General features: G+C 43.1%; 1 protein-coding gene across 1 annotated transcript in view; it reads left to right on the top strand.

The window, feature by feature from the left end:
• Nucleotides 1–21,576, top strand: part of AGPAT3 (1-acylglycerol-3-phosphate O-acyltransferase 3) — a 67,962-nt gene that overhangs the window by 43,609 nt on the left and 2,777 nt on the right. The window contains exons 3-9 of the mRNA XM_009330644.1: nucleotides 6,441–6,667; nucleotides 11,739–11,908; nucleotides 12,111–12,272; nucleotides 14,942–15,095; nucleotides 15,545–15,647; nucleotides 19,373–19,448; nucleotides 20,953–21,151. Coding sequence (XP_009328919.1) covers nucleotides 6,490–6,667; nucleotides 11,739–11,908; nucleotides 12,111–12,272; nucleotides 14,942–15,095; nucleotides 15,545–15,647; nucleotides 19,373–19,448; nucleotides 20,953–21,151 — 1,042 coding nt within the window. The 5' untranslated portion in view covers nucleotides 6,441–6,489. The remainder of the gene's footprint in view (nucleotides 1–6,440; nucleotides 6,668–11,738; nucleotides 11,909–12,110; nucleotides 12,273–14,941; nucleotides 15,096–15,544; nucleotides 15,648–19,372; nucleotides 19,449–20,952; nucleotides 21,152–21,576) is intronic.

The following is a 21,576-nucleotide window of genomic DNA, read 5'->3' as shown; positions in this document are numbered from 1 at the left end:
ATTTCACTGGGGGATTAGCAGGGAAATTAGACCTGTATTGTGTGAGAAACTAAGATAATCTTCCTGTCATGCTTAGGTTTAAAAGGCTAGGTCTGTAGTAGACAGTTTGAATGCCGTGTGGGAATATGACTGAACAGTTGTCTATTTTTACAGCGTATCTGGAGAATCCTTAGTACAGACTGTTCAAATGGATACCAAAACTGTTGTTACACCTTATATCCTTTCATTTGCTTGTTAGCTATACTGCTTCAGTGCTGTTCATCTAAGCTATATTTTCTAGCCTCCTTGAACAGCTGTTGTTGCCAGTGGTTCTTCTAAAACTATATTTCTAAAATAAATAAGGCCTGAGTGGAGACGGCTTTTAGTGGTGCTATGGCAGAGTGGGCAGGAGCCTCAGGTCGCTTTTTTGAAGTCTGGGGCAAAGCCCTGGGTAAATACTCTGTACATTGGTTTTGTATGGCTTCTGCATCACAGGGGTCAGGATCCCAGATTCCTCATCCCGGAAAGAGATACGGTACAGTGCGGGAAGTGGAAGACCATCAATTACCTACTGTCCTGGTTTCGGCTCAGATAGAGTTAATTTTCTTCCTAGTAGCTGGTACAGCGCTGTGTTTTGGATTTAGGAGGAGAACAATGTTGATAACACACCCATGTTTTAGTTGTTGCTGAGCAGTGCTTACACTAGCCAAGGACTTTTTAGTTTCCCATGCTCTACCCACTGAGAAGGCTGGAGGTGCAGAAGAAGCCGGGAGGGGGCACAGCCAGGACAGCTGACCCAAACTGGCCCCAGGGACATTCCATACCATGTGACGTCATGCTCAGTACATAAACTGGGGGAAAGCTGGCCGGGGGGGCCACTGCTTGGGGCCTGGCTGGGCATCGGTCAGCGGGTGGTGAGCAATTGCACTGTGCATCCCTTGCTTTGTATATTCTATTATTATTATAATTATTATTATTTTATTTTATTGTATTTCAATTATTAAACTGTTCTTATCTCAGCCCATGAGTTTTCTCACTTTTACTCTTCCAATTCTCTCCCATCCCACCAAGGGCCGGGGGGAGAGTGAGCGAGCAGCTGTGTGGTGCTCAGTTGCCAGCTGAGGTTAAACCATGACACCTACTTTGTTCCCGGATGTTTTCCTGTATCAGGGGTATTTGCTATGAATCAAATAAACATGCTATCATTGCATGTTTAAAAGCTGATAGCCACTGCACTTTTGTCTTTTAGCTAGAAAAGTATTGTGTAATCTGCAAGGAAAAATTATTTCTTAGAGGTAGCTGAGGTAATTACTTCTACACATTGAACGCAACTCATAAGATGATCAACATAATTTTGTGTGATATGTCCCAGAAATGTCCAGGAAAATAATCTGCTGCCCCTGTGGCAATGTAGTACTTCTGAGGGATGCTAGAATGACCAGACTGGGACCTGTATTTTTATTTATCCACTGAACAGGTATAGGCAGTGGTATTGAAAGCTTTCCCTCACATCTCTGCCTCCACTGTTGGGTAGCTGCTTAGTATTCTTGGGTTTTCTGGTCTTCTAAGGGGAGGTGAGGGAAAAGACGCTTATGCTAGTGATTTTCATAGCTGGTTTTAAAAGAGAAGTAGCCTGTGTCGGGTCATCAGAGAAATCTGGAGGGCAGAAAGTATACTGACAGAAGAGGCTGCTGCTGTTTGTACCTGTCCTCCTCATACACATGAAGCAGCTCATGGAACAGATAGTTCTCACTTTGGATAAAAAGCAGTTTTTAATTTTCCTTGTGTGTTTTCGATGAGCAGAGTTAGCAGAATTCTGAATAATGGTGGGGAAACTCTTGGTGAGGTTGGCCAACAAAATGCCTTTTTGTACTGCTTTTAACTTGCAACATTATTAGCCTTTCTTCATAGACAGGCTTTGCCAAGTTTATACAGATCAAGGAGGCTTACCAAGCTCAATCTGAAAAATACAGTACTTTAAAATATGAGGGTAAATGGTAGAATTGAGTATCGTAAGGTTTTCGCTCAATACCTCAACTAGCAAAAATGTTATGAGGTAGGTAAAATACCAGAATTCAGGGTGGGGGCAACACATTCAGAGCAGGAGATGTTGGTAATTAGTTTCATAAGTGGAGATAAATATGGTACAGTAGAGCAGATGCAGCTGGAAAACGGCAACAGAGCGTGCTCAGAAAAACTGAAGGCAAAAGGCTAAAGATGTAAGTACTGGCTGCCGCAGTTTCTGTTGTTGTCGAGCACATTAATATTCCAACCCAGTGAGAATTAGAATCGGTGGACCAATTTCTAATTTCATGCTCATATTCATGCAAACCTCATGAACCTCAGAAGAATTGTACACACATGACAGCAATAAATTAATTAAAACCTGGAGTTTGAACTGGAAATACTGTATTATAGAATGAGTAATGGCTTAATTTTTAATTTTGTGTTCATAAATAACTACAAGTTTCACGAAATGGCTGTAATGTGCTTAGTGCATGTTGTGCGTCTGGTTTTTTAGCCTGATTTCTTAATGAAATGAGGCTGATGCAATCGCTCTGCCTCTGTCATTCTCCCTTCCAATGGCTTTTGAACTTGGTGGCACATTTCAGCGACATTTAACAGAGAGGTAGAAGTCTCGAAGCACTTTAATCATTAGGTCTTTCATGAATGTAGAAAGCTGGGTAAAGGAAAAAGGTTGTATTCCTCCTCCTACTGAGAGGCACATAGTATCTTCTATGATATGTGAACGTGGAGCCTCAAGATGCAACTTTGTACCCAAGAAAGCTGTGTGACATCTGCCTCCTTGCCCTTTACTTGAGAGGTATATGAGTAAGGGAGGGAGCCCAGAGGGCTGCGAAGCATTTAAGAACTTCCTCATCAGAGAAGATAAAGGTCAATACTATGGGGAGCGGTCTCTGACTTTATGAAGGTCAAACGACCCTGCAAGATAAGGCACTAAAAGGCAATGGAAGTGTGCCGTTTGGTTTGAACTGGGTTTTACACTAGTGCTCTCCTGCAGCATGGCTGCGAAAAGCAGGCACTTGGCGAGGATGTGAAAGCAGGGAGAGTACTAGTACTACTGCCTGCAGTTCTCAGTGCAGCTGCACAGGAGGAAATGGGGGTTTTGTGGTGAAAGGCCAATGCTGTGAAGTTACGAGGTGCTTTAGGAAAGGAAGGGAGAAAAAGAGAGATTTTACCAGCAGGTCTATGAATATGCACCTGATATGCGTATACTTTAAAAAAGAAGAAATGAATAGTGCTGAGACTTACTGTCTTAATCTAGGGCAGGTGTTTACTTCCTAGACACTTCACTTTGCTGATTTTCACATATGTGTCAGATGCAGAAGTGTTGCTTCTCCTCGTTCCAGCAAATACTGATTTCCCCATCCTCTCCCCAGCCTGACCGTGGGATTCAACAAAACAGCAGCTGAGCACCCTTTGCCTGTTGGTCTGTCCCTGAATTGCCTGGCTGTCCTACATGGGCAGAAATGCAGAAAAGAATTCCTGGGTTAAGATTAACTTCTAATTATCTTAAAAAGTCAAATACAATTAAGTGAGGGATTGGCAAAAGTGACACTGGCAGGTTCTGTATCCAGCATTGAAACTAGAAGGATCAGACAACAAGACTAACCCATTTTTTAGTTGATCCCTGTCCACTTTAAGAGGAAGTGTAAGTAAACCAGATGTGCTTTATGGAGCAATTGAGCAAACGCGTCCTCAAAAGGTGTCAGAGCGGAACCAGCTATGCTTTGGGTGCTGTTCTCTTTACCCTGTAGCAATACTGGTAAGACTTGCAGTCCCCAGATGCACAGGGGTGCGGTGAGCCCAGGTGAGGTGCACGAGGTGGCTGTGCCGTGTTGCCAGCCAGAGCCATGCAGCTCTGGAGTCCCGCCAGAGCAAGACCGGTACCCAGCATGTGGGGCAGGGCATGGGTGCATGAGTGATAAATCCTGTTTTCCACGCGTAATGAAGCCGGAGAAGCAACATGCTGCAATGTCTCCAGCTTCCTGTCTGGTATAGAAGGGATGTATCCTTTTGGGTCCATAATACAGCAACGTCCTTAATGTAAGGGACAAATACCAGAGTGCTCCAGACATTGTTCAAAGCAAAGAGGCCATGGAAGTGGAGCCCAAACCATTTTATTTGAGGATAATACTTGACATTTCTATTCTTCCTCGTGCTGTTTGTATGTGCTTTGGGCCCTTGTCCGGAAGGGGCCAAGCTGTGCATTGAAAGGCAGTAAGTACTGGTCTAATGACTGATAGACACAGTCATCAGCAAAGCTGCTTGTACATGGCTGTACAGGAGCCAAGTAGGGATTCAAAAAATAGTTGGGGGTGTGGGGGCAGGGAGGGAGATTGTTCTTTTCTGGTTTGTTTGAACTGGTTTTTGAGAGAAACCAGATGAAGAGAATGAGACTGATCTTGGACGTGAAGAACTCGGTGTTTAATGTTTGGCAGTACTTAATACAATGACCTGAAGAATGTGCCAGTGGAAAAGATAAATGAGCCCATTGCTGTGTTAGGGAGTCAAACACCGAACACCATGGCTACCTCCCATACGGTACATGTGAATGCTGGTGGGGTGTTTTGGCTGTATGACTGTACCCTGCAACCCTTTGGGGAGGGGAGAGGAAGGAGGCCTCCACTTGTTTCCTTTTAAACACAAGTCTCTGCTTCCCAACAGCTGTTCTTAAAGTAATTTATTAGTGGAAGAATGTTTCTTCCATTCTTACAGAAAAACACTGGGAGAATTTAGATTCTTTATCATAAGCTTCGATATCGGCTTATTCAACTTGCTTTGCTTTGCTTTCTGTGGGAGGCACAATAGTGGCTCTATTGAAACAGACTTTTTTTTTTCCTCTCTAACGTGCTTCTGAAGTGGGTGAATTACTAATGATGCAAATAGATTTTAATTGTGCAAAAGCTAGACAGCCTGTGCCTAGAAAGGCAGTACCTGATTTGTAGAAGAGACGGTAGAAAACAAGGTTTCACAAGTAAAATTGCTGTTGAGTTTTATAAATAGCACCATACTGTAAGCATGTGGCAAATGAAAATGGTTTGGTTCCTCACAGCTGGCAGGTACTTTATTTTGGGGCATTTGGAACCTCTGCATCGCCTTTGGATGCTTGACTTGTCAAAAGTGTTTGTTACGATCTACTGGTTGGTGTGGTCATTTGCAACACTTGTAAAAGCTGAGCATAAATACTGTCAGCAAGGTTTGGCTGTGGCAGAAGATCAAGGTCATGCTTTTATTTTTTGGGTGAGATGTTGAGGCTGTGGTTTGACAGCCTGGTTGGCCTAGTTGTAGGGCTTCTAAGTACCCAACGGGTCAAAAAGACCAGTGCCAGATAACGCTGGGTTTGGAATAAACTCAATCTGGTGGCTTGGTAAATACATTTTACTGGGTTAACTTTGTGCTGGCAGGATTCGTATTGGATCAGGCTTGTCTGTCTAAGCTACTAAGCTGCTTTCTGCTGGTTTAGGCATCGCCCGTCTTTCTGCACCTGGTATCAATATGGCACATGCTCAGAGTTAAGTGCTCTGGCTAATTCAGTGGAATCAAGATTCTGCACCAAAGCCCTTTCCAGGTCAAGTTTGTACTGCTACATAGCCTAAGGTTTTTCTATTATTTTACTTTTTTTCCCCCACACTAACTGGTATATTTGATCATGGAACAGTGGCTTGACAAAGTGAGAAGTTACTAAACTTGTTCCAGCATGGAGTTTGGATGTGGGAATACCTAATTTCCATTTCCATGCCTTAGTGTTTGCCAGACTGATGCTCTGTGTGACCAGCCCTGCTCTTTTCATCCCAAAATTTGCTGCAGGATGAAGAGCCTGCTCCCCAGATGGACTGCTGTACTCTTCTAGTCAAAGCAAACGCGTAACAAAGTCTCTGTAGCCCCTGGCAGCCGTCGCTCGATGCATGTTTGGGAGAAGTGTGTACAGAGCGGTGGCTTTGAAGGCAGGCCAGGAAGGCAGCGGTTTGTTTACGCAGCTCCAGAGGCACGGCATGCCATTTATTGGGTGCAGGGGGCTGAGGCTGCTGTTGCAGTTCAGGGACAGCAACCCCTGAAGGTACAGCAGTCATGGTGCAGCTTGTTTACCGATCGGGGCTCGACTGCTTCACTGTGAGTGCAGGGGTCTGTGTTCCCCCCAGCATTAAGTCCAATTATATGATCTTTGTTTGAAGAGAAGTGTGAGATTCATCTTCAGCAAACAATAATCTTAGTGGCTGTAAATTGCAAATAATGATTCCTTCCTATTTTTGGAAGTGATTTGCATCATCGACAGTTTATTGTGTGAAGACCTGAATGAGGCAGGCTTGGAGAGCAGAGTGTTTATTGGGTTGGGTTCCTGTTGGTGAGGTGGCGTGGAGTGTTTCAGGGCTCCCACTTTGCCCTTCCTCGGGGCTTGTAAATCCAGTCTCCATTTTATTCTTTTCTTTCTCTTTCAGGACAGTTATTCTGAGTGACAGCCCTTGCACGCGCTTCTGAGTGGTTATCATGGGCTTCATTGCCTTTCTGAAGACCCAGTTCATAGTTCACCTCCTCATTGGGTTCGTCTTTGTTGTGAGTGGACTGATCATTAACTTCATTCAACTATGCACGCTAGTCCTCTGGCCCATAAACAAGCAGTTTTATCGCCGAGTAAACTGTCGCCTTGCCTATTCGCTTTGGAGCCGTGAGTATGCTTGAAGGGGACGTGAGGGCTGGGGGTGGGGAGGGGCATGGGTTTTGTTTCTCTTTTTGTTAATTAAAGAAATTGTATATGTATACACACAGACACATGAGAGAGAGAGAAGTGCTAAGTTCGAGGTAGACTCAGAGCAGTTCATAGCAGCCATCTTTTCTGAAATACTGGGAAAACATACAAAACTCAAGTGACTGATACATATTGTCGCTCTGTTATTTAAAAGAAGGGGGAAGTAAAGCTCCTCCCCACCCCCAACCCTATCTCAACTGGTAGGAAATTGCTGATTCTGTCTCAGTACCATCTTCATCCTGCATTGGAGCCTGTGCTAAGTGATGGGGAAGGGGGAATTCACAGAGACTGCTTCAGGTATTGAGCATACATGTGATATTGACCACTTACTTAGGAACTGTCGTGGTTTAACCTCAGCCGGCAACTGAGCACCACACAGCTGCTCGCTCACTCTCTCCCCTGCCCCCAGTGGGATGGGGGAGAGAATTGGAAGAGCAAAAGTGAGAAAACTCATGGGTTGAGATAAGAACAGTTTAATAATTGAAATAAAATAATTATAATTATAATAATAATAGAATATATAAAGCAAGTGATGCACAATGCAATTGCTCACCACCCGCTGACCGATGCCCAGCCAGTCCCCGAGCAGCAGCCCCCCCGGCCAGCTTTCCCCAGTTTATGTACTGAGCATGACGTCACATGGTATGGAATGTCCCTGGGGCCAGTTTGGGTCAGCTGTCCTGGCTGTGCCCCCTCCCGGCTTCTTGTGCACCTCCAGCCTTCTCAGTCGGCAGAGCATGGGAAGCTGGAACGTCCTTGACTAGTGTAAGCACTGCTCAGCAACAACTAAAACATGGGTGTGTTATCAACAGTGTTCTCCTCCTAAATCCAAAACACAGCACTGTACCAGCTACTAGGAAGGAAATTAACTCTATCCCAGCCAAAACCAGGACAGGAACCCAAGTTGACTGTGTGGTCTGCAGAGAGATGTCTGTCTTAAAATATCTAGTGTAGATGCCTCTATAGCTGAACTGTATGACAACTTCAGAGTCCTCTTACACCCTACAGTGTCCATCTGTGACGCCAGTGTCTCCTCCTGTGAGCAATTTGTCGCTCTTTTCTTCTTCTGCCGGTGGAACAGCTCTACAGTGAATGCAGCTGCTTTGCTCTCCTCTTTCAGACCTTTGCAAAACTTCCTCCCCGTGGATGGCTTCTTTTTTTTCCCTCCTCATGCAGCTTAACAGGGGATTAGATTTCTGAAATGAATGTTTAGAAGGCTCCTTAGTCCAAATGTCACCTCCTGTTTCAGCAGTGAATCATCTAATTTGTTTCCATTCTCCATCCCCTCCCAGTATGCACGGCCACTTACCTTAGTGCTCAGCTCAGCATCCAGCTCCCACTTTGGGTAAATGAGTCACCTGAATGAGTACTTAAATTACAGTTGAGCGATACACTGACAGGCACCCACATTTCTTAAATCATTGAGGTGAAGTACTACTGACAAAAACTCTCCAAAGTATCTAGCTTGGTTTCTTTTTAAGCTGGTTGTCCTTCCTGTGCTTTTTGTCCTACCTATTGAGAATGTTGCCTGAGAAGCACAGGAGAGAGGAAATTAAATAGACAGTGGCAAGCAAACTGTCAGGAGAAAAGGTATTGTAATAGAAGAACTTATAGGTAGAAACTTCAAAATTAGCTTGGTTGGAGGGAGGTGGGGGTATAATGGGATTTTTTTTTTTTTATTTGCTTCTAAGAATTTCTTAATGCGCTTTTAATAATCTAGAATCTGATCTCATCCTGAAAACTATTGTTGCACTATAGTCTGGCTTTTCTGAGGATATGAGCTGCTTGTGCCTGTAAGGCTTACAGGTTCAGACCCTTGATTTCTACAAGTTAGCACTGTGCATGGAAAAATCACCTTTTAAATGCTGTTACCTTGTATCCACTGGAAATAACCTACACTGTTGTTCAAAAAGGTTTGGAGAAGCTGAGCAGATAATTGGGTTGTACCTAGGATAACCCCTTGTGTATAGCCTATTATAAAGTAAATGATTGAGAAATTAAACTATGAAAATTAACGTAAATGTTATATGGGATTGCAGAGTGCTGATGGCCTGTAATGGAAGAGCTGACAGAATATGCACTTCAATTGTGATTTATAACGAATTAAGTAAGCCGTGTAAATGCAGCAGTTCAAATGTTGCCATTCATAATGAAATTATGAAATTATGATTTCATTACGTGGAAGCCTTCTGGCAATGAACCTGTAGGTTGGTGTTCTGTTCTGGATGCTACGTTTTGCTCGCTTACTTCAAGCTGTTTAGTTTTAGGCTGAGGGTGTCTGTGTGAGAGCTATCTATAACAGAAGCTGCTCTGCCCATCCGGTGTGCAGGGGTAGATACACAGGTGATCAGGTATCTGGCTATGTACTATAGCCCACTGAAAATCAGGCTGTGTTCTTACTGTGTCTCTTCTCAAATACATAAAGCATGGCTTCAGAAGGGGAAGGAGACAGACTCTATCCAGTGTTCGTGGCAGACGTTTGGGGAAAAAACGTCTGTCGGGCCCTGGCCTCAACGTAAACCCTTTGCAGCGCATGTGATTCATGACAGATAGTCTGTACTTCAAGCTCTCCTACCTCAGCTCCTTTCAGATGACTCACGTCTTTGGAGAGCGCAGCGCATTTGGTTTAGTCTGGTTGCAAAAATAATCTCTCAAATGTTAGTACTTCAAACTGAGAGGTGCACTGTGCCTCTTGTTTGCTTTGTTTCTGGGTGGCTTGCAAGACCGTAAACCCGCCTGCTTCGGTGTGTGGGAACTCCGGCCGCAGGAGGGGGTTTGTTGTAGCAAGGTGTTGCTTGTCCTCTACAGGAAGTATCCCAAGCAGCGCAAGTGTTATCATCCCTTTGTTCAGAAGGATGGGCTTGCTGTAGCATCAGCAGGATCAGCGCCACACAAAATAGCTGTAACCCACACACCAAAAAAAGGAAATGAGCCCACTCCTGGTTATAATTACATCATTTATCAGTACACTTGTAAAGGACAATCTGTTTCCTCGTATTAATTCTCTGGCTCATCAACCCTCCTCTCTCAGTATGAACTCTGGCAAATCTCTCAGCAAAGCTTCCTCCACTATTTTAGAGTGAATGGTACAAGAAATGCTCTGCAGAAAATCATCCACACCTGCCTCTGCAGATTTTTTTTCTGATTTTGAAGAAGAAACACACCCATTTTGTTTTATTTTTTATAAGAAAATGTAGCGACTGTAGCAGGTACTGGAGATGTTCCTCCTTTAGTACATAAACAGCAATGGAAAGGGAAAATCGTTCAGAGTACCACACTACGTTTGGCACCACTACTCCATTCTCCTGGCCACCTGCTTGAATAGCACAGTTCTCAACTGAGGACACTCTTGCTGTCCTCTTTCCCCTTTTACTGAGCCAGGATAACCAGAGCAAGAAGGGTAAGCGATCACATCATTTGCAAAGGAGACAAAGCTGGAAAGCAGTGATAGAAACCTCTAGTTGGTATAAACTGTTATTCTGTCTTTCCTCTGCTGTATTTCCAGTTTACCAGGGTTACGCGCTCTTGATCGGCATGTTGCATAACTTTGTCATGCCTCCAAATGAGTGAGTCTTGAAAATGATACAGGGAAATAACCTGGCGGATAAGTGGTCACATGGGAAATATAAGTGGAGAAACTAGTGCTAGAGAAGCTATGTATCTTCAGCAGACCAGGACTGGTTTTCCCTATCATTCACCCAAATACTGTGTTTGCCTTCTCTCTAATGTGTTCCAAAATTGCACCCACTCTTATTTAGCAGCATGGATAGATTACCCTGTCGTGATCCCACTGATCAGAAGCCCTTGTGCAGGAGGGCGCTGCTCCATTTTGCAAAACCAGGGCCTCTCGATGGAAAGCTAAAATACTGCATGGCAGAACCTGGTGTAGAGAACCGAGGGGGCACCTTCCAGTTTTGACCCTGCAAGTTTGTCATAGTAATGTGGGAAGAGTTGGACTTTTTAACTGCTATATTTGTGCAACCGAATTTTGATTGCATCCATATCTCATTGAAATGAGAAAGTACCAGTGACTACAGCTTGCATGGAAGCAAATCTTCCTACTGGGAGAATGAACTATTCTCATACTTTTTATAGTTGTCCCATGATACAAGCAATGCCTTCCATCTGCCTGGTTGTACTGAAATGAGAGAAATAGGCTAACCATAGCAACTACATTCAGTGCATGCTGAATTTAAGTAGAAGGGTTTTTTTAAGATGAAAAAAGGGGAGGTGGAAAATAAGAAGAGTGGGTAACGAAGGGAATGTCCAGGGTGGAGTAAGAGAGATACTGGGATATTGAGAAGCTGGAGAAGACAGAGGAGAAAGGGCTCATTCTTTCTTCTGCAGTAAAAGAAAGACACAATTTACCATTCCTGGCTTTGCCTGGATATTTTGATAAATTAGCTCGATTCTCTGGTGCTTCTGACTCTGTGTTGATGACCATAATACAGAACGATTAGAGTCGTGTGTTCTAATATTAAAATCTATTGCAGAAGATCTATGGCACTGTATGCCTTTAAAAGCCCTTTATTGGTCTGTTTACCTCCATAAAGCTTGTTTCATGTTGAGTAAAGGCATTAGGCTGCATCTATGCATAATTTGTATTCCACCTGGGAGAAACTGTACTCATTTAGTGGAGCAATCAACGGCTCAACTGTCTGTTTTCATGCACAAACTTTTGGGTTTTTTTCCAGTGATCATGGAAGTTCACAGTCATAATATAATGCCCAAATTTGCAGCGTTAAAAACTTGTTAAATTATCCATAATGCATATATCTAGTGCCCTAAATACTGCTTAAGGATGGTAATGTTGTTTGGTCTATACCTGTCTAAGCTCTCATTTCATCTCTACGGGGTTGGATTGAAAAGGTGACAGTGGTGTTGGGAGTCAGAAGAGACTAGGCACTGAATGGGGCTGGAGGTGCAATGCTAAATGCTTTCTGTAAGCGGCACCCCTAACTCCTCTCTCCATCTTCATCGTGTTTGTCAGAGTTGGTAATGCTGCTGGAATGGTGGTCAGGCACAGAGTGCACCTTGTTCTCAGACGAGGCCACGGTGAACACCTTTGGGAAAGAACACGTCATCATCATCTTGAATCACAACTTTGAAATTGACTTCTTGTGCGGCTGGACTATGACAGAGCGCTTCGGAGTGCTAGGGGTACGTGGGGCCATGAGCTTTCCCTTCATCTGGAGGACTATAGGTCTATTTAAAACCCATGCACATACAGTTTCTTTGCATTTGAGTTTCCAGATATAACTCCATCAACCCTTCGTCACCTTAACTTTAATGTCTTTGTTTGATCTCATTGTACAAATCAGCAAATGACATTTTTGGATTGTCACTTTTGTTTTTCTCCAAGAGTTCCAAAGTTCTTGCTAAGAGAGAGCTACTATATGTGCCCCTAATTGGCTGGACGTGGTACTTCCTTGAGATTGTTTTCTGCAAAAGGAAGTGGGAAGAAGACAGAGATACGGTTATTGAAGGACTAAAACGTTTGGCTGATTATCCTGAATATATGTGGGTAAGTGTCGAGTTCCTCCTCTAGTATCGACTGCTAGAAGTGGAATGGTGATGGAGATACTGATGTGGTACTGTAGCCTTATATATCAGGGGAGGGACTGCTCACTACTTTCTTCAAGTGTCGCCAAGGAAAACCCGTGCTCTGTTTCAGGAGCTTTTGGGATATGCTGGTGAAGTGTTGCTCTGTTTGCCTGTTGGTAAGGGAAGTCATTTGGGAAACGGTTCAGAAGCTTGCATAGATGATTACAAGCTTGACGATAATTTATAAATCAGGCTTGTGTAATACTTGTTAATTTTGTCTGAACTTATTTTTACCTTTTTAAAAAAAAAACAATAACAGCCCATATTTGACTCTAAATCTATGTAACCTTAAGCTACGTTTTCTGACATAGGCTAAAAAGACACCTAAACAGCAAAGTTTTTTCTGGAGAAGTGAGTGAATTGGGGCCGGGGGGGCAGGATGCACAGACCATGGATTTTGATAGGAAGTTCTTGTTAGTATGTTCATTGATCTGTGAAATGACAGGTTTCCCTAAAAGTCTTTATGAGAACATATGGCAAGCTTACATCTGCTTTTGCAGTTACGCTTTTCCTTTTTATTCTGACATTATTTCAATTCAAGGTTGAAACATCTATATTTCATTATGTGCAATGTTGTTAGATTTTACTGCAGCAACGCAGTGGTATAATAAACGAATTAACCTTCTTTTAGCTTTGAATGCAAACTTTTGATAAATTTACTGGTTTGCTTTTATAGCAGCACATGTAATATACAGTTATTTGGCTCATAAAACATTTTAAGAGGCTTTTTGTGCATTTTAAGTGATTTTCCAATATTATCCAATACAGCTTGTTAAAATGAATAGTGAAATAGTAAGCCTTAACTAGGACATTGTGAATGCGTCATTCGTGATTTTCTATCATTACAAAGATACAAAAAATAAGAATCTGGAGAATGTATTTTAAACTACTTAATTGCTTGAATGTATAGATATGAACTGCATTTAATATATCCTCCTGATCAGTGTTGGAAAAAAAAAGAAAAAAAAACCTACCAATTAAAAAAATCTCAAGACTGTACTTCAGTTGCAAATCTATACATTTTAATGAGTCTATGACTGAGAACCAAGTCTCTAGGGGAAACAACTAGAAAATATAAATGCAAAACATAGTTAGCATTGATTATTTAAATGAAGACTTCCTGCTTGGTAATTTAAATCATGATTAAAATTGACTTAAGTAAATCAATTGCCTAATTTTTGTGCGTTCTAAATGCCACAATTAGGGCTGTCTGCGCAACCTTCCTTCGTGAGGTCTTTCTCACACGTGCACTGCAGCGCAGTCTGTACCTCGCTCGCATACTTGGTCCAGAAGGATCACTGCGCCGTTGAGTAGAAGAGGGTGAGAATTTGGTATAGAAAGAGCTTGCATTGCAGACTGGGGTTGAGATTGCGGTGTTACACTCTGTACCTTGTGCTGTCCTCACCACTTGGTGGTGACGGTTGGTCAGATTTTCATAATGAACGTGCCTTCAAGGGCCAAGTGAAGATTGCAGGACCAGCTCCCGTTCTCTCACTGCACTCTGGAAGGTCTAACTCTCGTGTCTATGGCTTTGCGGTCTTAACATTCGTTTAACTTGCCTTTTGTGGTGCACAGTATGTGGATACACTACGGAGAAAAAGTCAAGCAACCACAGCACTGACAAATAGCAGATGTATAGTGATGCATTCGACAAGTCTTTCTATTGAATTGCAACATTCCAGCGTTGCATGATACTGCTGTGAGAGAGTAGTAGCAACCTGCCCTTCTCCCCCTCCCTTGCTTGCCAGGGATGCAGAGGTTTGTGTGTTCAAATGCAGCAATGTTTTCTATTGCTGGCGCAATGGGAATGATGTCCACACTTTCAAAAAGGCCAGGGATAAACAGAAATTCACCCTAGGGCCCTCAGAAGGGCTTGCTTTGTCTGCTCTTGGCTTTGCATTGCTTCTGGTCTCTCTCTCTCTCTCAACTAGAGCAGAGGCAATATGGAGGCTGGAGAAGGACAGATCGATGTTCTGTGCTGCCTGAAGTCAGTATGGGAGGATTTAAGTCTTTAATAGTTACTCAGGATACTACAGTCAGATTGGTGCCTTACGAGATGAACAAGGTAAAGCTTTTAGGGAAAGGCACCATTTTTTTATGAACACAACAGATACAAATGCAAAAAAAAAAAGAAAAAAAAACAGAAAAGCTTTCAGACAAACAAGTCTGTCTTCAGATGAGTAGTACTTGTTGTACAGTACAAATTTTAAATGAGGCAGCTAGTGATTAGTATGTTTTTTCCTCGAGTGGTCGTGTACTGATATGTGGATTGCTTTTTCTGATTTGTAGATTAGTCCATCACCAGCCAGCCAAAGCCTTCAGGGATTTTTCTTTTTTTAAGTAAATGTTTCAGGTATAACCATTTAGACTTTTTGTCGCCTTAAGTTTGGTACCAGTGTTGTTAAAATTAAATATAATTGTAAATGAGTTGTGAGGTGGTGCTAATGCCTAATACTTGATCAAATGAGACAATTGAAGTGTGTGCGCATGCATGGATGTATGCTTATCTTACACAAATTTTCAGTATTCTTCTTGATTTCTTTTGATCTCAAGATGTCCTTGTTTTTGCCTTTTGTCTTGTCGTACTAGTTTCTCCTGTACTGTGAAGGAACTCGTTTTACAGAGACCAAGCATCGTATCAGTATGGAGGTAGCTGAATCCAAGGGGTTGCCTAAACTGAAATACCACCTGCTGCCCAGAACCAAAGGTTTCACCACTGCTGTCCAGTGTCTCAGGGGAACAGGTACTGGCAAGCTGCTACTTGTTCTTTGCATTAACTGTAATGTGTTGTTTAGTATACTCTGTGTAGCACAGTGTGGTATACTCTATTGTTATATCTATTACATCGTTTACAATTAGTGAGTTGGCAGTAATAAGCATTCAGCATGTCAGCTGTCAATTTGTGCCACATAACTCTCAGATACATCTTAAAAAATAATAAACCTTTCATGTATGTCATTGTTGCTTAGTTCATCGAGTTGTCTTGTGTTTTGATAACACACATGCTACGTAGATGGGAGTGTCAGGTGGCTGATACAGATAAATACAACAGGTAAACACAAAGTAGTGAAGGACTCTGCTACCTGACATCATTAATGCAAGGCTTGCACGAGGCCCTGTTGCTGTCTAATGCAAGGATGCCGGCATGCTAGAATTGCTGATATAACAACCATATTTTCTTTTTTGTAACAGTTTCAGCAGTGTACGATGTAACACTAAATTTCAGAGGAAACAAGAACCCGTCTTTATTAGGAATTCTTTATGGAAAGAAATATGAAGCAGATATGTGTGTAAGGTGAGCATTTCATGATGGAGGTGAGCCCTAAGATGCACGCTTTGGCATGTTGAAGTGTATTCAGACGTTACAGGGTAATGTCCTTTGCTGTAGTCCCCTTCTCCTTGTCCTTCAGGCTTCTTTGCATGCTACAAAGACCTCCCTGTTTCCCCCTGCTTCAGTTTGCTTTCATGTGTGAGATCCCATGATATCACCCAGCAAGTCAGAAAGCACTGGGCAGACTTTTTAAGCCTGGGTATGACCACATTGTTGTTCCGGGTTTTCCCCAAGTTTTGTGCAGTTGAGGGCACTAGTCCACGTTTTTCCTTTCTCTGCTGGGAGCAGAAAACCAACTGTTCTGCCCCCTTCCCAGTCCCCTGCAAGCATATGCATGGTATAAATAGCCCGTCCAACATGAGTAGTCTCTTGTAGTAAACGGTGTAAAGCTCCTTACTGTGCCAGTTTCTCTCCTTCTCTCACATGGTTTGATTAGCAGATTAGAAGTTAAATAATGCTGAAATTCAGACATCGTATGAATGAGGTGGTACATTCCTCACATTGCTCATCACTTTTTTGCCTGAAAGAGTAACTGCTTACACCTGACTCCAGGCAGCACGTACACATGTGCATGCACACACACACACATGCTTTCTCTTTCTTGCTTTCTCCTTGTTGCCTTCTGCTTTAAAGGCTTCCTTGTGATCATAAAAACTACCAACTCTTTCCTGTTGAATTTCTTCTTTTTCCTTTTGTGTTTGGACCTGACAAACGACCTCATTGTTCTTTCCGCAGTTCTTTTGGCAGTTCACTTCTGCTCCTCTGAGAACTTCACCCACACTTTGGAAAACATTGCTACATTCTGGTGATGAGGTTGATGTTTGGTTTTTAAAACAAACAAACAAACAAAGCCTCGCTACTTCCCCCCCACCTTTCCCCTCCAGCCATGGGTCTGTGGATTGCAGATGTGTGGCACTGGCTCTATACGTTGTCCTTCTACAGGACAGGTGTGTCTTACCAGAGCCTCCAAGGGTGAAAGACTTTGTAGGGAATCACACTGATTATCCATTGCGTGAAGGTATAGCAGCAACAGTTTTGTGGAAGAAATGCTATCCCAGGGGAGGCAGAGTACTGCAGCCCTAATGGGGAAGGGCGCGCGTTCCAGTTCTGTTCTCAGATACTGCAACTTCCACAACATTTTAGTCTTTCAGCTGGAAAGAAGGCTTCAGAGGTGATGGGGAGAGAGATGGGGTCGCTCATTTGCAAGGGGTTTCATTTTGACTATTTGCACTTGCCAGACATATTCCTGATGAGGAAAGTGAGCAGACAACTTACCAGCTAGCAAAGCAGCTGGTCAGGCAGTTGCCACCTGTAATTCCATACTGACGGCTGATGCGTGTAGCATGTCTAGCTAGACCTGGAGTGCATATGTATGGATGTACATCTCTAATTATATATTGAAGAGCAGCTGCATTCAGTTAAATATCCTATGGCTTGCTAATGGAGATGCAAGTTAGTTTTATTTATTGGTGAGGTAGTGGGAGGAAAGAAGAGAAATGTAGTTTTCAATAGTCATTAGAAGAGGTTTGGGTTCATAAAATTCTGTTGAGGATGATGTTGCCAGATAAAATTACTAGCGCGACCCTATGTCGTGGTTTAACCTCAGTCGGCAACTGAGCACCACACAGCCGCTTGCTCACTGCCCCCCTGCCCTGGTGGGATGGGGGAGAGAATTAGAAGAGCACAAGTGAGAAAAACTCGTGGGTTGAGATAAAAACAGTTTAATAATTGAAATAAAATAATAATAATAATAATGTAATAATAATAATAATACACAAAGCAAGTGATGCACAGTGCAATTGCTCACCACCCGCCGACCAATGCCCAGCCAGTCCCCGAGCAGCGGCCCCCCCGGCCAGCTTCCCCCAGTTTATGTACTGAGCATGACGTCACATGGTATGGAATGTCCCTGGGGCCAGTTTGGGTCAGCTGTCCTGGCTGTGCCCCCTCCCGGCTTCTTGTGCACCTCCAGCCTTCTCAGTCGGCAGAGCATGGGAAGCTGGAAAGTCCTTGACTAGTGTAAGCACTGCTCAGCAACAACTAAAACATGGGTGTGTTATCAACATTGTTCTCATCCTAAATCCAAAACACAGCACTGTACCAGCTACTAGGAAGGAAATTAACTCTATCCCTGCCGAAACCAGGACATCCTATTAAAGAAACTAATGACTATGTTCAGATAATTTTGATTTAAAACATGTTTGTGGACTGAATCAACATTCTCAGGATGCTTTTCTACACTTGAAGCTTTTTCTCTGTTTTGAGGAGGAAGCTATGAGAATAAGGAAACTATTTTTACAGTTTTTTTTCTGAAAATTGAACGTGTCCTTAATATGCCAGCAGACTTAGCTCAGAGAAAGGAAGTGTGTAAGCTCTTGTTCTTGGTATATGCGTATGCAGTTACCTGTGCAGAGGTAAGAACCTTAGCTCTCTGCAAAGGATCCAGTCTTTCTCCTGACTGGCTCCAGAGAAAATAATCAGCTAAATGACCAAATGTTATTGCTGTGAGTACCCTCTAGTGGTGACAACTTTACTAGAGAGCTTTCAGGAAATGACTTTTTACTGAGCTTTTATTGAGCGTTATTTATATTAATTGAGCAGCTCCTGCTGTTAGAGCTAATGAAAGTAAATCTGTAAAATCTGGTGTTCAATTCATTTATGGGATGCAGAAATTATTAGAAATGTATTAGAATATCTTCCCTCTGCTGCTGCAGACTCGAAGGCTTTAGTTCATACTGCGGAAATACATTCCCCGGTTGGACAGCAGCAAATAAGTTGTATCTGGGATCACTGTGTCTAGAGCCCTCCCAGAGGTCACCCTTCTGTTCTTACTGCCCTGCTGTAAGAGGGCCCTGATACAGTCCAAGTGTTGCCAAAATACGTTCGAGCTGAGGGTTAAGGTGTGTGCCTGCCCTCTACAGACTGAGCAACTTCTTTCTGAATTGAAACAGGACTGAGATATGTGCCACTGAGAAAGGAGACGATACATTTGTGGGCATGTTAGTGGTCTATCTTGGAAAATAAAAGAATGCAGGAAAATGGTTGGCTCTTCACCACTAGAAAGAGGCTCTTAAAAGGTGCCTGTTCTTGGTGAGGTCAGGTCAGTACCTGGAGCTGGGCACGATTTTCACATGCACCCAGAACTGCATGCCTCAATCTGTAGGGCTGGAGAGGCAAGGAGAGAGAAGTGCAGTCGCTGTAGAAGAAGATGTTTTCCTTAGAGTTGGTACGAAGTGGATTTTTAACCACCCCTTCCATTCCTTCCAAAATGGGGTTTTCACTAACAAAATGTAACAGACAATTATCCTGGGGTTTGCCACTTGCTTGTCTTTTCCCAGCCCTGGATGCCTCAGTCTGAGCTCACTGGGAATCAACTGGTGGCAGTTCTGGTGAAGGAAGGAGAGTGTTTGAATGGGAAATGCTTGTTTTACTAATGTGCTCTGAAATCGATAGGAGCTTGTACAGTTTCTTTTGTCTTAGGAGTCTGAGTTTTAGGTGGGGAATCGGGTGTTATTTAACTCCCAGTTCTGTGCATTTAAGACCTCTGCCATCAGTGACAGTTATTACCTGTTAGCTTATGCCCTTCATTGAATGGAAGATCTTCCCTACCAGAGGTCTAAAGTCAACTACCTGGATTTTTCCTTAATTCTTTTTTTTTTTTTCCTTTTTTAATCTCTCTACTAAACTAGGAGATTTCCTCTGGAAGATATCCCTCAAGATGAAAAGGAAGCTGCAAACTGGCTTCATAAGCTTTACCAGGAAAAGGTAAACAGCTTTGCTTTCTTTTCTCTCTTTTGGGACTTTCACAGGGGTAGTGCATTAAGGCACTGAGTAATGCACACTCTTGCACTGGATGGAGAGAAGAGATGGAAATATTATGTATAATTTGGCAGCCATCCCTCAAACTACTGGAAGGAGCAGTACAGAAGAGGCCCTTGGCCGCAGAGGGCTGGCTAGTGAGTAGGTCTCAAATTGCCGGGAAGCACAATGGGATTCAGAGATATGCCTGAGTTGCGGAAGACTGATAGCAATCCACCATCTTCCATATTCTTCAGCTCTTGGGTCTCTGTCATACATTTCTAAAAGCTCCATTTTCCCTGTGGGTGTGTTTAGGCATTCAAGAAGAGTGATAACTGTATGTCAGGGACAGCCGGTCCTGGTTCTTCGCTGCAATTGTCCTTTGCTTTCATGTTTCTTCCACTGTCACTTTCCTTCTGCCTCCTGGTAATACCTCTGCAGTGGTGTGTGACATGGTACAGACAATTCCTGGGATCTGCTGCCAGGGACTGATGTAGCACGTGGCCAGCATGCCCTCAAACGGCTCAAAGCTTTTCCTTGTGTCTTTTCTTTTTTTTTACCTTAGATGGTTAATTTTTTGACCACAGATTTAACAGTTCTGTGGGGAGGAGGCAAGAACTGTAATTAATGTTGCCCAGCCCTAATTGGTGGATTGTTGAACTTGAAATGTGTATTTTTATTTTTGTGTTGCTTATCTTTGTGGGAAAACAGAGGAGCACAGAAACTTTAACTGTCTTGGGCTTTCTTCTGCTATGATAACCCATGCTGCAGCATTTCCAAGCTTATGCTTAGTCTGTATGTAGGCAGCAGATTGTTTGTAAGAAATAAGAAATAGCCAGACTTGAGCCATCCTTCGCAATGGCTTGGAAACCTTTACAGAACATTCTTACAAACTGAGGGAAGAATGTGGGCATGCTGCTCCTTTGAGTGATGTGTTTCATCATTGCATCTCTCCGCAGGCTTAGCTCAGGATGCAACTGCTCTGTTGAAGTCTTGGGGTTAAGGCTAGCACAGTGCTGTCTCTGCTTGTTAGCTTGTGCTTTGCCTTCCTCTTCTGGCTGTATATACAGCATTTTTCTGCTCTGCTTTGCTAAATCATGCTGACCTTTTTGGAAGTAAAAACGGGAAGAAAAAGCATCCCGCAAAGAGGCAGGTATTCTGAATTGGCCTCTGGCTTGACACTGCCCTAAATGCCTAAGCAATTAAGAGAGGAGATACTTGGTAGTGGAGAGGCTGATACGGTTTCAGTTTCTGATGGTGGCCAAGATTGCCTTCAAAGGGCTAATACGGTAGCCTTGGCAGTCAACAGAAATGCCTAAATAAATGACAGCAGATGGGAATGGATGCTGTGTACTCTTGACGGGTATTTACCACAGATACTGTCCTTCACTTTGTCCTGGAGTTGACTAGTCTTGGATTGCTTAGCGCAAACATTATGAACATGTTTTTTTCTATCTTCTCTTTCTCCCAGGATGCTTTGCAAGAGATGTATAATCAGGAAGGCATATTTCCTGGCCAGCAGTTTAAACCTCCTAGAAGACCGTGGACTCTCCTAAACTTTCTTTTTTGGGCCACCGTTCTCCTCTCTCCTCTCTTCACATTTGGCTTTGGAGTTTTTGCAAGTGGATCACCTCTCCTTATCCTTGCATTCCTGGGACTTGTTGGAGCAGGTAATAAAAGCAGAGAAGATGCTAAGCCCAGAGTGGCATGTAACAGGATCCATTACCTCCAATAAGTTCTGTGTATTAATATGAATGGGGCTTGCAGAAGAGTACTTGGAGCTCACTCTGTAGTCTTTATATTGTATAGCAATTTTATTATTTCAAAAGCTTTAATCCAGGCAGGCTTGCCTTCATATCTTAGGCAGTATCTATAGCGATCAATAGCAAGTGAGTCTTGTAGCCCATTATTATGGTGCCTGAAGGAGAAAATACTCTTACTGCACACCTTTTCTGTGAATTAAAAAAAAACCAACAAACACAAAACCAAACAAACATAAAAATCCCAACACACCCCCCTCCCAAACAAAAAACCCTAACACACACACACCCCCCCCCCCCAAAACTGAAACAGGGGGGGGGGGGGGAGGCTTCAG

This window comes from Pygoscelis adeliae, unplaced genomic scaffold, assembly GCF_000699105.1.
Source record: "Pygoscelis adeliae isolate BGI_AS28 unplaced genomic scaffold, ASM69910v1 Scaffold548, whole genome shotgun sequence".
Classification (NCBI taxonomy): Eukaryota; Metazoa; Chordata; class Aves; order Sphenisciformes; family Spheniscidae; genus Pygoscelis; species Pygoscelis adeliae.
Note: the sequence above shows the minus strand (reverse complement) of the source record. Positions and strands in the feature narration are given on the sequence as shown.